Genomic DNA, 17152 nt, shown 5'->3' on the forward strand with positions numbered 1-17152 from the left:
AAGAACAATGTGGGCGACTCTCTGGGGAACCTGCAGAAGTAAGTGTGATGGCAGTTGAATTGGAAAGGAAGATGTGAGAAGATTGCTTGTGCACATATACTGTATCACGCTTATTGTAATATTGAATAAAATTGGAATAGATGTAGAATTTAGAAATCAACTCAAAATTTATCGAGCAGCTTATTTTTGAGAAAAAAATAGCCTCATAATAATGAAATATATATATATATATATATATAATTCTAAAATAAATGAAGTAGGATGTTCTTATATATGATGTTTATAATATATAGTTATTTGGATTTTGGTACAATTTAGCAAAATATAGCCTATATATTTTTTTTTTCAATAATTTGTTTTCAATATGCCATAATATTTTAAAAGAAAATGTTCCAAATTGTTTCTCAAATAAAGTAACAAATAAGAAAACCTTATTATAAATATGGTTCAAGCTTTTAAATATCTGTTCATCATCATGTACAAACCTAATAAATTCACTCTGAGCCATGGCCAGTAATTCAAAAACATAATATAGTGTAGGTGTATCCATACGTATTTAATATCTAGTTCATCTGTGATAAAAAAAAAAAACCCTGAAGACTCCATGTAAGAGCGAGATGTATGTCTCTTAAATTGCATGCATATTAGACAGCTTAATATATGAGATAATGTCAATAATTTCCTGTGTAATATTGCCAGGGAATCTAGAAAACTGAATATTATGGGCACACTAAATAATTTAACAAGTCATGCAATATTTATTTTCATTCCTACTTAAAACTTGCTTAATTCTGTAGGACATTTATATTTGTGTATTAACAAATGCACCATAATTGAATAAATAAGTCAAAGTAGAGTTGTGCAACCGTTGCTAGAGCACTGCCATTTCCAAAAACAATATATTAATATAATTCACCACAGGTATTATTTGAGAGAATGCAATACTCAGATAGAATGGTATCTGAGCATGGCATCTTATTTTCAGTTTTTTTTTTTTATGGTGAAATGAGAATAATGTGTTATCTTGCTGAATCTTTCTAATATATAAGCTGCTATTTGTCCGTTGGTGGCAATCTTTGCAAATTGAGCAGTTAGCATACATGATTTAAGAGATGATAATGTAGGTTTTTTTTAACTCTCCACATCTGTTATTGATTATATTTGACTTTAATGTTTTTTTTTTTTAATTATTATTATTATCTCATGGCAATTCTAGAGAACTATAGAGAATTCACTAAAATCAAAATGATAAGAAGTGTCCACTGTAAAAAAATATTGTTTTAAGTAAAATTAAGTAACCTGGTTGCCTTAAAATTTTAAGTTGATTGAAATGGAAAAATTGAGTTAATACAATGAAGGAGATTGATTTAATCATCAGAAACTCAAAATAATAAGTTATCTGAACAAAATAAAATTATTTAAGTTGATTTGACAAAAAAAAATGTTGTCATAACAAAGACGAAAAACAAGGGTTTTCTGATCTGAATAAGTGTGTGCATTGTCCACATAGAAAAAAACAATTGTGTGAGGTCCGTTTCGAGAGTGCAGCAGGACTTCTCTTAAAGTGGCTTTTGTGCAATAACAGCGTTAACAAACATATGGCTCTTAAAATGATGCCTCTTGATCCTCCATTCACAATCTGCCAGTATCCAGCTTTTAGTGAGCTCCTTCCTCTGTATATGGAAGAACTCAGGTGTGCATTTCAAAATAGACAGATGAAAGTAATTCCTGTGAGGTGGAGGATGAGAGGAAAGATGCAGGTTCAGTAATGGAACAGGTGTGTGCAGGCGCACCAAACGCAATGTGACCTTTTCTACTCCACACTCTGGAAACCAACATTTACTCTGTCCATCCAGTACATCATGGGTAAAGCTAAAGATAAATTTACAGTCCAAAAAGCAGTCTAGTCCAAAATGTTGCCAAGGCGTCTAGCACACCATCACTACATCATAATGCACAAACCTAATACATTCATTTTAAAACTTGGCCAGAAATTCTAAAATCTTATATCTTTCTTGGTGTCCATACACTGTATTAAATATCTCTAGGACATGAAGAGATTAAAAACCTGATATCTAGTATATATTTCTTGAACATTAATATAAAGTTCCGTCATGAAACTCGTCATGATAGTTCCGTGACTCATTCTGCTTGAGATCACATCATTCTCTATAGGGCACAGCTGATTGGTTCCTACTGTTTCAGTAGCCAATGAGCTCGCTGCTCAACCTTTAAATACTTAGTCAGCCTTTGCTGTAACAGTTGCCGTACACTTTCATAAACCATCCTCTTTCCCCAGCTCCACCTGTATAGATCTGCTATGGCTAATTCATGTATCATATTGTACAGCAGCAGCATATCTTACTTGCTCACAGCTGAGTGTCATGTGTGTATTGGCATTAGCAAGTCCTGTACTTGCTCTATGGTGGCAGCAATAACCTACAGGAGCAACAGTGACCAAACATATCGGCATTGTCAAATCCACATGCCAAACACTCGGGGAGTTGTCATGACAGAACTTAATTTGTGAGAGATGTATTTTTTTCTGTTTTTAGTGCAAGCCATTTTTAAACCATTTATTATCCCATGGTAGGAAGATCGATGGCACTAATGTGGATGAAGAGGACAACATTGAGCTGACAGAAGATGGCCGGCCAGTGGCAGCCCCTAATCGGAGCCCACCCCTTTTGGATTGTGGCTGCTTTGGCCTTCCCAAACGTTACATCATCGCCATCCTCAGCGGACTTGGCTTTTGCATCTCGTTTGGCATCCGCTGTAACCTTGGTGTGGCCATTGTAGAAATGGTTAACAACAACACTGTCTACATCAACGGGACTCCCGTCATGCAGGTGAAATCAGGAAAATGTCAAATGAAAATAATGGCATTCCCATACATCCTTCATCTTATTTTTAATACTATCAAATCTATCTTAATAATTCAACACTTTTATTTAAAGGGATAGTTCACTTTGAAATTAATTTTTGATATGTTTTAGCTTACCTCAAGGGCATCCAAGATGTAGGTGTCTTTGTTTCCACAGTATTTTCAATTTTGACATTTTTCAGTCAAACCGTTGTTGTCTATCAGTCATACACCGGAGGCAAAGGGGGTCCACCAAAAAGCATGCACAGAGAAGTCAAAATTAAACATAATTTAATGACTCGTAAATGTAAGTAGGCTACACATTGATGGCCTAAGACCCGAAATGAGCGGTTTTTGTGAGAAAACCCGTTTTTACCTCGTGTAATCCAAGTGATCTGAATCGGTTGTTCAATGTCCCACTGAAAAGAGAACTGAATCAGTTCAATGTTACACCAGAAGTGATCGCGTGCGTGTGACGTCACTCAATATTTAAGCGGAGATTTCGGAAGTTTTACCTTTTACTAAACATATTTAGATATACCGAAATCGTCTTCCATTGCGGTTTCCCGTATATATAAATATGTTTAGTGAAAGGTAAAACTTCCGAAATCTCTGTATAAACAAAGAGTGACGTAGGCGCGCAAGCGATTACTTCAAGCGCATGCGCAGACCGAAGCGCACGTGCCGTCAGATCATTTTGTCATGGCTATGATTACAAGAGGGAAAACGATATAAATACTGTTCGTTTTCTCACACAAACCGCTCGTTTCGTGTCTTAGGCAATCAATGTGTACCCACATGTACGAGTCATTAAATCATGTTTAATTTTGACTTCTCTGTGCATGCTCTTTGAGGTGAATCGATTGAGGACCCCCTTCACCTCCAGTGTATAACTGATAGACAACAACGGTTTGACCAAAAAATGTCAAAATTGAAAATGCTGTGGAAACAAAGATACCTACGTCTTGGATCCCCTTGAGGTAAGCTAAAACATATCAAAAATTAATTTCAAAGTGAACTATCCCTTTAACTTGGCATATTCTATTTTTTTCATTCTGATTCATAAAATCTGGCTGGAATATATATATATATATATATATATATATATATATATATATATATATATATAATTTGATCATGATACATATTTTTCTCTCACAGTCAATTGATCTTAATACATGAAAATATACAGCTTTAATTTTTTTTACAAGATGAGTCCCTATAATCAGGTCCTTGGCACGAAAATTTTAGACAGTTAAGACAATACATTTTACTTCTTCAGCTATCAAGACAGATTATTTATTCTCATCAATGATTTGTTTGGTAGTTGGCAGACACAATTTCCTGTAATTTCCTGTTATAAGAGATATTGGGAAGAAGACATGACTCACACATATTCACAAGTTAAATTTACTATGTCTTGTGATAAATCAATTTGAATTTTCCCTAGTTTACACAAAAGTGTGCAACAAGTTTGTATTTTTTCTTCTTCTTCTTTAAAAAAAAAAATATTTGTGTTTTGTGTCCTTTAGCCAGCTCAGTTTAATTGGGATCCAGAGACAGTGGGGTTGATACATGGCTCTTTTTTCTGGGGCTACATTGTCACTCAAATCCCTGGAGGATTCATCTCCAATAAGCTAGCAGCTAACAGGTGAGCCTCATCTTGATGCACGGCACGCCACATTTGGAAGGAAAACGCATGGTATAACTCTTATATTACATTCAATGTTCAGAGGTGTTTCAAGACCCAAGGGACCACAGTGGTCAGGGCTGCGAGGGTTAAATTTGTGCCGTGTGTTGATTAGAGGGACGATAGCGGTCTTGTAATAAAAGCCTCACAGGAAAAAAGGACACGTGGCTGACAGAGTTAATAATGAAAGATCCAGCAGCAGATCTCTCGCTGAAACACCAGCCACTAGAATATTACAAGTGTCACTTACACAGTGTTTTGGGGGGGAAAAAAGAGGCAGATGGATGGATTAAATGGAGATAAAGGATAAATGAATGAACCAAAATGACTCTCTTCGGTGATGTAGCTGCGTGAGAGTGTGCAGGGCCTCTAAAATCATTAAAATCACAAGCATCATGCCCATTTAAACTAATGGGATTTTGAGCAAAGTGGATTTTGAATGCAAAAAAAGCACTGTGATAATTAAATTGCATGAACATTCAAGGTTAAAAACAAAATCTTAATTTGGTTAGTCCAATCAAGTTGTACATTCCACAAGTAATATATGATCAATCAGGATTTGAACCTGTGCATGCTAAATAAAAGCTTTACCACTAGATTTGGTCATGTCTTATTAAAATACAAAAAATTCCTGAATAAAACAAAATATACAACCCGATTTCATGAGAATTCGTACAAATTTTACGAGGTGGCTAATTCGTAACAATTCGTACGACCTCACTCATACGAATTAGTACGTTTTTGCTAAATCGTACATATTTTACGAATTGGCCAATTCGTATGAATTCATACGAATGACCTACCCCTGACCCCGCCCCTAAACCTACCTATCACGTGGGTTTGGACAAATCGTACGAATTCGTACGAGTGAGGTCGTATGAATTAGTACGAATTAGCCACTTTTTAATCACTCGTACGAATTGGTCGTGAGATAGCGTAGAAATATACTGTAACTCCAATATTTATTTAAACGATTACGGTTGCACTGACGCGGAAGTTGCGTCTTTTGTTCCCTATTGTGATGTATGTCCGAGTGAAACAATACACTTTTTGAACAATAGGGTGGAACTTAATTTTGTCCATCAGGAATTGATTGGATCTTTGTAGTTTATTTTGCCAGATCAGCTATGATCTCATTTGAGTGACACATTGTCCCGCCCTTGTGCCGGTAAACCCATCTTCAGTGAAGAGATGTTGTTACAAGTGCAATGTATTTTGATTAAAGATTACGAGGGCACAGGATGTGAATGGATAAATCATAAATAATAAATACTGCAATATTGACTTGTTAATTTGGATTTCATGGTGCCTTTAAAGGTTCTGTCACCAAGTTTAAGTTACAAAAAATACTCTTTAGTGTCACTAACTCACTAATGATTAATGTCTTTCAGAATTCCATAACTGTTATATTTATTAAATTCAGTTATTCAGATCCGATTATGGAATTACCTATCCTGACTGCGCATGTTTTTCCACAACAAATTTAATTCTACATTATTTATGGCTTTATTGAATTTTACATTGCTTCATTTTAATTCCATACCTGAATTAACTAACATTTCCAAAAATCTCTGAATTGTTTCTCAGGGTGTTCGGAGCAGCCATTTTCTTGACGTCATTGCTAAACATGTTTATTCCGTCAGCTGCCAGGGTTCACTATGGCTGTGTCTTGTTTGTGCGAATCTTACAAGGTCTGGTGGAGGTGAGTGACCCCATCAGTGACCTCATCTTCAAATATGGCACATCATAAAATATTAACTTTTGAATAATTAATTTACATATATTGTAACTTTGTATATTATATACTTATTGTAAACATGTAAATTCTGTCATTCTCAATTCATTTTTTTTCTTTTCACACAAGATCAGAAGAGAATATTTACAGAGTTTTTCCAAATGCTTATTTTTTCAAAGCTCTACAAATAGCTTACCATAAAAGTGCCATGCACTACTGTATATTTTTACAGTTGCTTTTGAGTGATGAAGGTTTATTATTCATGAAGTCATTATCTGGGTGAACCTTAGTAATCAGCCATTTTGGTTTAAAAAACAATAATAAAGCACACTTACAGGGCATGATGTTAACAGGGTGTCACATATCCAGCCTGCCATGGGATGTGGAGCAAATGGGCTCCTCCGTTGGAGAGAAGTCGTCTGGCTACTACTTCATTCTGTGGTGAGTAAGTTTGTGAAATAGGCTTTTTATTTATAAAAATGGTCAGGAGACTTTTGATGTTTTAGAAATGACAAGAAAACGCTTAAACTATTTACTTTATCAATATATTTATCATTACCAATGAAAAATGGTTTCAAACGAAGCCAAAGCAACCATTACATCTCTGATCAACACAGTAGTGTTTGCTAATTTCCGGAATGACTCAGGTTTTGAATCCTTGAGTGATTGATTCAATGGCTACATCCGAAAAGTAAAAAATGCTGCTTCTGGGTCCAGGAAGGCATCAAGGCACCTCTAATTCCAATGTTAGCTTCCCTTCCCGTCTCTTGAGATCTGATTTTTGAAGGCAGTATAGATCCTTTAATGGCTTTGATATTCCACAATCCTCTGCGGCTCTGTATGCTTTTGAATCGCTCTCGCGGTACTTCAAGCCGCTTAAACCCCCACTAAAACCAGCCTAAACTGTTTGGCTGGTTTTAACTGGTTTAAGCTGGATATAACTGGCATAAGCAGGCATCCCAGTTTGGCCAAACTAGTGTTCATCTGGTTGGTCATCATGGTCTAGCCTGACCAGTCTGACCATTTAAAGTAGTGGCCAAAACCCCTCTAAAACCAGCCTGTTAAACCTGCTTTGACCAGGATTTTTTTTTTTTCAAAAGGAATGTGTTTCTGCATTAGAAGTAAAACCCACAGTCCAGTTTGACCAGTATCAGAGCTAGCTGAGGGTCTACAAATGCTCATTACTACTTAAAATGCATTCAAACATCCATCTTCCACAATAAACAGGTGCCATGACAACCTTTGCTTCAAACAGCTCTTGACATGACAACTAAATCAAGATGGTCTGTACACAGCTTCACCTTCTATATGTTTAAGAGGCTTTCTCCTGATGACAAAATGAAGCAGTGGCCTCTTCTGTGTTCAAAAGCTCACTCGAAAATCCTCTCCTGCGCCAAACAGGAAGGTTTATAAGTGCATCCCAGTAATAAAATATGTATTAAGACTCCTTTTCATTAAAATCCCATTTCCTGCTGCTGTCCTGTCCTTCAGGCAGAGGCACGTGTTGCACGGAGGTGTGAAGTTGTTGCACATGCAACTGAGTCTGCAAATCTGTTACTGCTAGGACTTGACTGCTTTCGGACATTTATCGTTAAGTTTCCTCGCATATATGAGAATCTGAAGCTAAATGTAAAATTTATTACAGTAAAAAACGATATATCGGTCTCCATATCGGTATTGCCGATATATGCTCGTTTTTAATGTTATTGTTACACTGTAAAAAAATATTTTCAACAACATTTTTTCTTTTGTCAAATCAACTTAAATAATTGATTTAGTTCAGATAACTTATTATTTAGAGTTTCTGATGATTAAATCAATCACCTTCATTGTATTAACTCACTTTTTCCTTTTCAATCAACTTAAAATTTTAAGGCAACCAGGTTACTTAATATTTTAAGTTAAACCAACAATATTATTTTACAGTCTACCGGCCAAAGAAAATCTGGCAGATATATTAAAGACGATAAATAATAGATTATTTCCTTCAGCTTAGTCACTTCAGATGTGCACTGTTTGGCATAATGGTTTTGAATGGCTTGAAATCACTTAAAAAAAGGAAAATACAGTTAAGTGCAACGTGCAGCGCAAGTCTGTCATATAGGTTACATAAAATTATAATGAGAACATTATAATTGTGTGCTTGAGACATGCTTTTTTTAAATAGTGAGACTTTTGTTTTTGTAATCAGGGTCTCAAATATCTAATAATTTGGATTGAAATTTATCGGTCAATATATCGGTTTTCGGCTTTCAGATATAAATAATTATTGGTTATCGGTATTTTATTACCAAAATATTATCGGTGCATCCCTAGTAAAAATGTACGAAACCAAATCAAACTCAAAGCTGAACCACTTGGTTTTCCTCTGTCATCTAAAAGGAAACCCCCGCAATGGCTTCAAATGATTGAACTGTCATGCGAGGCGAATATTACAGGTTGATTAATGCCCTCCCTTTTAATTGAACTTTCTTAATTACACTGTGTGTGTGTGTGTGCTGGTTGACAGGATCTTACGCAGGAGCTGTGATAGCCATGCCACTGGCTGGAATATTAGTGCAGTACGTGGGCTGGCCCTCTGTCTTCTATATATATGGTGAGTTAGGAAGGATAAGCCATTGAAATGTATTGGTAAAGAATGATATATACACCCCAAATAAGTGATGACTCTGACAATGATTTTGATTATTTTCCCAGTCAGCTGTATAGCTCATCAATCCAAATAACATTTACTACATTTAGTGAACAGTGTGATAATGTGACATTCAAAGATCAAGTGTGCCGTGTAAAAATAACCAGTGATATGTGGTTATGTGCTCATATCCAGGTGTGTTTGGGATTATATGGTATATCTTCTGGCTCCTGCTGGCTTATAATAGTCCAGCGATACATCCCACCATCAGTGAAGAAGAAAGAACATATATAGAGACCTCTATTGGGGAAGGAGCCAATTTAATGAGTTCTACTGAGGTAGTTCTAAGTCTTCTGTTACATTGTTAAACAGAAAAGGAGGTTTTTCCCCATATATTTATCCAAATATTCTCTTTGTAGAAATTTAAAACTCCTTGGCGTAAATTTTTTACATCTATGCCTGTCTACGCCATCATTGTGGCAAACTTCTGCCGAAGCTGGACCTTCTACCTCTTGCTTATTAGCCAGCCAGCGTACTTTGAAGAGGTCTTTGGGTTCCCCATCAGCAAAGTGAGCTGCTGAAAACCCTCAGTGATTTAAACTAACAGTCTTTTGCAGTACAGTTCCCTCTTAGAAATAGGCCAACTAATTGATGTTGGGCTATTTCAGGTGGGCATTTTGTCAGCGGTGCCGCACATGGTGATGACGATCATTGTGCCCATAGGAGGTCAGCTGGCTGACTTCCTGAGGAGTCGGAAAATCCTCTCTACTACAAACGTGCGAAAAATCATGAACTGTGGAGGTATGCTAAGCTTTCCATGTAGCCCCGCCCCAAACTCACACCATTGGTTGATAATGGTTCAATAAAGAACACTTAACATCCATGGAACTTTTCCATTACAAAGTTCCTTACAGTGGGAAAATGTTTGATTACACTTATTTTGAGGGTCCCCTTTAGATATTCTCTTGACTGTACATTATGTTCCACGTTGAGTATTAGTAGACTTTTAAGGGGAGGATTAGAGTTCGTAAAATAAGGGGTTAACTGTTAGAAGAATAAGTTGGCATGTAATTGCAAAATTACTTAGTAGAATGTCTGTTGGGGAAATAAAGTTAGGGCAGATATTAAGCAGACAGTTTACTAGTACTCTAATGAGAGTTAGTTGAAGTTGATTTAAGTGTAAAGTTACTTACAGTGTAGTCAACATAATGTCTAAAGGGGACCATCGAAATAAAGTGTTACCAAATGTTCTTCACACTAAGAAAAAATGGTTCTTTTAAGAATTGGTTTCTGAAAGGTTCTTTGGGATATCCAAAATGGTTTGTTCTTCTATGGAATCACTGTAAAGTCCCCCTTTTGGAACCTTTGGATATAAAAGTATAAAAATACACACATTTACATGTTAAAAAAAAAAAACAGTTAGGAGGAATTCACACGTAACACGTTATTGCTTTTAAAGACTCGTTTCAAAGGTTAAACTTCATAGTTCACCCAAAAAATGAAAATTCTGAAATTTACTAACCCTCAAGTAGTTCCAAACCTGTATAAAGTTCTTTCTTCTGCAGAACACAAAAGATGATATTTTGAAGAATATGGGTTACAGTTAATGGACCTTCCATAGTATGGGGGAAAAAAAACTATGAACAAGAAGATATTTTGAAGATATATGTGAAAAACATACTATGGAAGTCAATGGGGTCCATTAACTGATGGCCCATTGACTTCCGTATGGGAAAAAAAAACTGAACAAGAAGATATTTTGAAGATATATGGGAAAAAAAATACTATGGAAGTCAATGGGCCATCAACCATCAACTGTTTGGTTATCGATATTCTTCAAAATATCTTCTTTAATGTTTAGAAGAAAGAAATTCATACAGGTTTGGTACAAATTGAGGGTGAGTAAATTACAACAGAATTTCATTTTTGGGAGAACTATCCCTTTAAGAGGCGATTCACACAGAATGCATTTTTTGTGATTAAAACGCGAATGAGAACGGGTATATAAAGACACACTGATCTGACTTCTGCCATCATCCATAGGTTTTGGCATGGAGGCCACGTTACTGCTGGTGGTCGGGTTCTCACACACACGTGCAGTGGCCATCTCATTCCTCATCCTGGCAGTGGGCTTCAGTGGATTTGCGATATCAGGTGACTCATGAGACGGGTGTCTGTCACCAGAGTATCAATCAACATCATCCCTTTGCCATTTTGCTTTGTTTGATTCTAACCTTTCCTTCAAATAACATCATTTTTTTCTTGAATGTTTGTTTGTTGCTCAGTTATAGAAGAAGAATAACGAAGTATAAAGTGCATGATGATGCAACCTGCAATATTAGTTTCTGAAATTACACAGGAGAACATCTAAATAAGTGAAATGTATTTCTGTTTTACAACACAGGATTCAATGTAAACCATCTGGACATAGCTCCTCGCTATGCCAGTATTCTTATGGGCATCTCTAATGGAGTAGGCACCCTCTCTGGTATGGTTTGCCCCCTCATCGTCGGAGCACTTACTAAACACAAGGTACTAAAAACAGGTTATCCTTGTGCATAGAGAACCATATGTATTATTTTTCTAACCTAAGAGATAGAAGCCAACGCAACTCGTCTTTTTCCTTATACTATATAAAGGGAATTTTTGAGTGTGTGAATTATGGGTATTTAAATACATGACATGAATATTTATAGCAGTGTTGCTTAAAGGGATAGTTCACCAAAAAAATTAAAATTCTGTCAGTATTTACTCATCCTCATGTTGTTCCAACCCCGTAAGTCCTTCGTTCATCTTCGGAACACAAATTAAGATATTTTTGATGAAATCTGAGAGCTGGATCACTCCTGCATATAGTCCATAGGCTTCATGAGGGATTTAAACTTCCCGGCCTCGAAAAGTTATTAAAGACATCGTTAAAATAGTCCAAGTGACAACAGTGGCTCAATCTTAACTTTATCAAGCGACGAGAATACTTTTTGTGTGCAAAAACAAACAAAAATAACGACTTTATTTCAACTATTCACTTCCTTCTCTATGGGCCTCTAGTCAGTTAACGTAGTATGATAGCGTAGAGCTACGTCACACGTAGGCTCACTATTGGCCGACGCTGGTCATGTGTGTGATGCGTGTGACGTACATCAACAGAAGCTTACGCTATTAAACTAATAGTAACCTGACTCGAGGCAGAGAGAGAAGTGAATGAATAGTTAAAATAAAGTCATTATTTTTGTTGTTTTCTTGTGTGTTCTCGTCATTTGATAAACTTAAAATTGAGCCAATGTAGTCACTTGGACTATTTTAAAGATGTCTCTAATAACTTTTTGAGGCCAGCAAGTTTCAATCCCTCAAGAAGCCTATGGATCAATCAAATCAAAAATATCTTAATTTGTGTTCCGAAGATGAACGAAGATGTTACAGGGTTGGAACAACATGAGGGTGAGTAAATACTGACAGAATTTTCATTTTTGGGTGAACTATCCCTTTAACTCGTCGGCCGGGGTCCACTAGGGGGCCTCAGTAAACTTCCAAGAGGGCCTCAAGTAAAAAAGTATTTAAATGAATTATAGTTATTAGTATATTAATATTATTGATCTCTAATCTAAACTAAAATATGTAAATTGAAATTTATTTGTTAAATAGTATTAGATCAGATGTAGATCATCAGTTTTATTTTACTTTGGAACAAAGCACTCCAATACATTTCTGTCTTCAACAGACTCGCCTGGAGTGGCAGCACGTGTTTATGATCGCGTCCATGGTGCATTACACTGGCGTGATCTTCTATGCCATCTTTGCGTCTGGTGAGAAGCAGGACTGGGCTGATCCTGAGAGCACTAGTGATGAGAAATGCGGCATCATCGGGGAAGATGAGCTAGCTAATGAGACCGAACCCAGCAGCGACAGTGTCCTGGCGACCAAGCAGAAGACCTACGGAACAACGGAGAACTCTGCAGGCCGCAGGCAAGGCTGGAAGAAGAAGAGAGGCGTGACCATGCAAGCTGACGAAGAAGATCACGGATCAAACCATTATGAAAATGGGGAATATCAGAACCAGCAATGACATTTTGGTTATCGAACGCCCAAGACTGAAAGGTGAGGTGTAGGAGTATTTAATAAAGTAACTGCAGAAATAACCCCAACCAGGGGCTACAGCATTTCAACTTGACGTTTGACGCAACAGTAGATTTGAGTTGTGAAGGAATATTTCGGATGGCTTCCTTAATTATTTCACCCTGCTGTAGATCCTGAAGGAAGAGTCACATGACACAGATCTGAGTAGATAGTTTGACATGATGGAGATTTGTAGCCATGAAGAAAGTTTCAACTGGAGTCTACGCTATCATTCTAAAGTTTTCTTTTTTTGAAAGAAATTCATATTTATCCAGCAAGGATGCATCAAATGGGTCAAAAGTGACAGTAAAGACGTTAATAATGTTACAGAAGATATAAATGCTGTTCTTTTAAATTTTCTTTTCATTGAAGAATCCTGAAAAACGTATTACGGTTTCCACAAGGAATGAAGGATCATGTTTTATGAATGATTTCTGAAGGATTGGACTGATTCAAATGAAATTAGAAGGATCATGTGACACTGAAGATTTGAGTGATGGCTGCTTTGAATGAATAAATTACATTTAAAAAAATATTAAAATAGAATATAGATATTTAAAATGTAGTCTATATATATAGTGGTCCCAATTGGTGGATATTAAAGTGACACTTAAAAATGTCTGAATGCCTTTGCATTAGATAGTAAATATCAAAACGTGGCATTTGCTATCAAATAACTCTAGACCTTTTCTCAAAACGGATTTCACTGTTCGGTGCGTTTCCCGAAAGCATCGTTAGCCAACTATGGTCGCAAGTTCCGTCGTTATCAGCCTAGTTCAACGAGTCGGTGTTTCCCGCAACCATCGTTCCCAACGAACATTCGCAAACAGCATCGCAAAGTTGGGTGGTTTGAACAACAGCTCTCGACCTGTGGTTAGAGGCATCGTTTCTATATTGCAACACATTTAAAGGTAATAAATCCTTATCTTGAGCAAAATAAGCAAGTTGACATTCAGTACAACCGGTGCCATTTATTTAGAATTCATTCAAATGGAATTTACGTCTTTTAGTTTTTCAAAAGATTTGAAGTAAGGTGTTTGAAGAGTGCGCATGTGCGAACGTGCTCTACTATGTAAGAACGAGCCGAATATTGAGTTTGGTGATAAAGCAAAATAACTGAGAACAATTTGAAATAGTCCTCAGATGACATGTCTGTAATTTATTAACAAATAGCGTTAATTGGATCTCAAACAGTTTAATTAAAAGTAGTTATTATTACTCCACCACGTGCGAAACCAACGTGGTTGAACGATACTTTGCGACAATGGGTTTCTGGAAACAGTCGCGACTAACTAGTTGATTTCTCCAACGATGCATCGTAGCTACTATGGTACTGCTAGTGTAGCAGCGAGTTACATCGTTGTACGGGAAACGCACCCCAGAACTGTTATTTGCAGATAGTCCTAATAGTGTTTATAGCCTATAACTTTTTGTGAATCGTTTGTTTAAAGTGTGCTTGTGCTATATTTCTAAACCTTTCTAATTTAAGTGTCACTAGATTTGATAATTTTTTTTGTACCTATGCAATGACATTCATACATTAAGTCTGGCTTAAGTGTCCAAATACTTTTGAGGACACTGTAATTTAGTCTGGCAACAGAACAAAGAACAAACAAATGCATTGAAAAGCTTTACAGTAAAATAGAATAAATTAAACTTAATTTTACAGTAAATCTTAATTTTGTTCTAAAGGCTTTTTATATCTACTGTATTATAAGGCTGACAGCAAAAAAATGCCTCAATTCTTTTTTACTTGATTATTTTATGTTTTCATTGTTGTCAGCTATGCAAACAAAGCAGACGTAGCCTGTAGTTCATTTTCCATGGCTTTTCTTGCATGCAGCTGTGCAGCCTCCACAAACCTTTTTGCTGGTTTTGATCCTTGTGTTATCCAGAAAGTTAATAATGGTCTGAAAAGGGATGAGTATCTAGTAGAACGCCTTTGAAAAATGCATATGATCACCTTTAATATCTCATTGCTCAGTTTATCGTTTACATAATGTTTAGGTGGGCGAGCATGGAATGAAGTTTATGTTTGGTTGAAAATGTAGAAATTAACCATTTTAGTACCGAAGAACTTGAATATGGTTTTCATAAAAGAAAAAAAAATCCGCGATGTGCCTGATTTTTTTTGCACAATACCGGTTATGAAAAGACATTTCATCGCTTACATGGATGTTAAGTAAGATGATTGTTTGAAATGTGCACTTTACCATTGCATCATTGTAACTGATGTCTCTATAAGTGTTTATTTGGAGGAGAATAAAAAAAATGCTTTCAAAAGATCTTTTACTTTAATATGTTTAACAATGCCGGCTAGGATTTTAATACAGCTCAGATTACATTCATAATTCATTCTGTTTGGCACATTACATTACAGCAGCGGTTGCTCTTCTGTTTAAACAGCATCTTACATTATTAATGAGTCGAGTGTGGAACAAAAGAAATCGAAGTACACGTAACCGAGACTTCTAACTCACGCCATGTTCTTTCTCAGAGAAAATAGATGCTTTTCAAACAGCTTGTTTACACTGGGATTCTTAAATTAGCTCATTTTGTCTTTGTTGGGAGCTAACAGAACTTTCCTGGTTTCTGTCATGTGGGAGTAAACATCCTTCACATTATCGCTATTCTTAAACACATGTCCACACTCACAGCAGCATTTTACAGTGTACACAACAAATTAGTCTGACCACCCAAAGCTTCGTGAACTACTTGGCAACAAATGTTATTTTTTAATAACCTCTTTATTGAGACATTAAAATGACTCTTTGGCCGCTGTCAGTCCAAATCCAATTATTTGGGTATCCGATCTAAATCTTTGACTCTCCACATTGTGTTTTGCAACTGTTTAGATCCGACTTGTGTCCTTGCTGCTCTTCCGTTTACTATATCTGCATTGGTTTCTATGGCAATGACAATGAGTTGGTAGGTATATGCCTACAACAACAGTAACATTAAGGGGTTTGCAATAAGATGTCTTATTAACAACATGACAATAGCTGGACTACTGCTTTTCTGCTTGTCTGGCACTTTTTGCAACAACAAAACCTTGTTTTTGCAGCAACTTTTAGCAAAGTTAAAAAAAATATTTTCATAATTTGTAATCACAACATATTTTCTTTTGTCAAATCAACTTAAATAATTTATGTAGTTAAGATAACATAATATTTTGAGTTTCTAGTGATTAAATCAATCTCCTTCATTGTATTAACTTAATTTTTCCATTTCAGTGAACTTAAAATTAAGGCAGCCAGGTTACTTCTTAAGTTACTTAAGTTAAACCAAAATTTTTTTTACAATGTTCATTTTCCCTGGCGTGAGAAAGTCACCTAAACAACGCAAAATTCGATCAGAGATGGATATTTCAATGAAACTTGAAAGGGATTTGTGTGATTCATGTGATATTTGGCAGTTCACTTGCTCAGATCTGATTTCAATCGGATATGCACAAAAATAATATTTTTACTGACAGTCTGAACATAATGTCACAGAAAACTGCCGAGCTTAAAAAAAAGTGTACACTGTACAAAAAATATTTTCATGATTTTTAATCACAACATTTTTTCTTTTGTCAAATCAAGTTTGATTCTGATGATTAAATCAATCTCCTTCATTGTATTAACTCAATTTTTCAATTTCAATGAACTTAAAATTTTAAGGCAACCAGGTTACTTATTTTTTTAAGTTTAACCAACAAAATTTTTTTTACAGTGTAGTATACATTTCATAATTGGTCCAAACTATATATATAAAAAAAAAAATAGATTTTAAAATAATAATAAATAAACAAACGTAGTCTACTGAAAAGAGTGTTCTCCCTGGATGGGTTTATTTTAGTATATCATTTATATACTATTATAGTTTTTATTAATATTGAATATTGAAACCTTTTATTAATAAAGGTTTATATAGGTTTAATTTATTTCAGTTCGAATTAAAGTCTTAATTTTTTTTATTAAATATTTTTTTAAATTTAATTTCAGCTTGATTTCACTAAATAAAAATGTTTTTAATAATTGTATGGATACACTAAATAACCCTGATGGGTTGCCATGTTTATATAAAAAGAAAATTTAATGACAACCTTAATGCAAATGTTATTTTTTCCAGTTTAAG

General features: G+C 35.5%; 1 protein-coding gene across 1 annotated transcript in view; it reads left to right on the forward strand.

Moving 5' to 3' along the window:
• Positions 1-14363, forward strand: part of slc17a8 (solute carrier family 17 member 8) — a 15257-nt gene extending 894 nt beyond the window's left edge. Inside the window, exons 1-12 of the mRNA XM_039650388.2 lie at positions 1-38; positions 2594-2849; positions 4396-4514; positions 6141-6255; positions 6642-6729; positions 8798-8884; positions 9116-9258; positions 9340-9489; positions 9589-9721; positions 10964-11074; positions 11325-11452; positions 12639-14363. The exon at positions 1-38 is cut by the window's left edge and continues 894 nt beyond it. Coding sequence (XP_039506322.2) covers positions 1-38; positions 2594-2849; positions 4396-4514; positions 6141-6255; positions 6642-6729; positions 8798-8884; positions 9116-9258; positions 9340-9489; positions 9589-9721; positions 10964-11074; positions 11325-11452; positions 12639-12983 — 1713 coding nt within the window. The 3' untranslated portion in view covers positions 12984-14363. The remainder of the gene's footprint in view (positions 39-2593; positions 2850-4395; positions 4515-6140; positions 6256-6641; positions 6730-8797; positions 8885-9115; positions 9259-9339; positions 9490-9588; positions 9722-10963; positions 11075-11324; positions 11453-12638) is intronic.
• The last annotated feature ends 2789 nt before the right edge of the window (positions 14364-17152 follow it).

Source organism: Pimephales promelas, chromosome 10, assembly GCF_988280905.1.
Source record: "Pimephales promelas chromosome 10, fPimPro1.hap1.1, whole genome shotgun sequence".
NCBI lineage: Eukaryota > Metazoa > Chordata > Actinopteri > Cypriniformes > Leuciscidae > Pimephales > Pimephales promelas.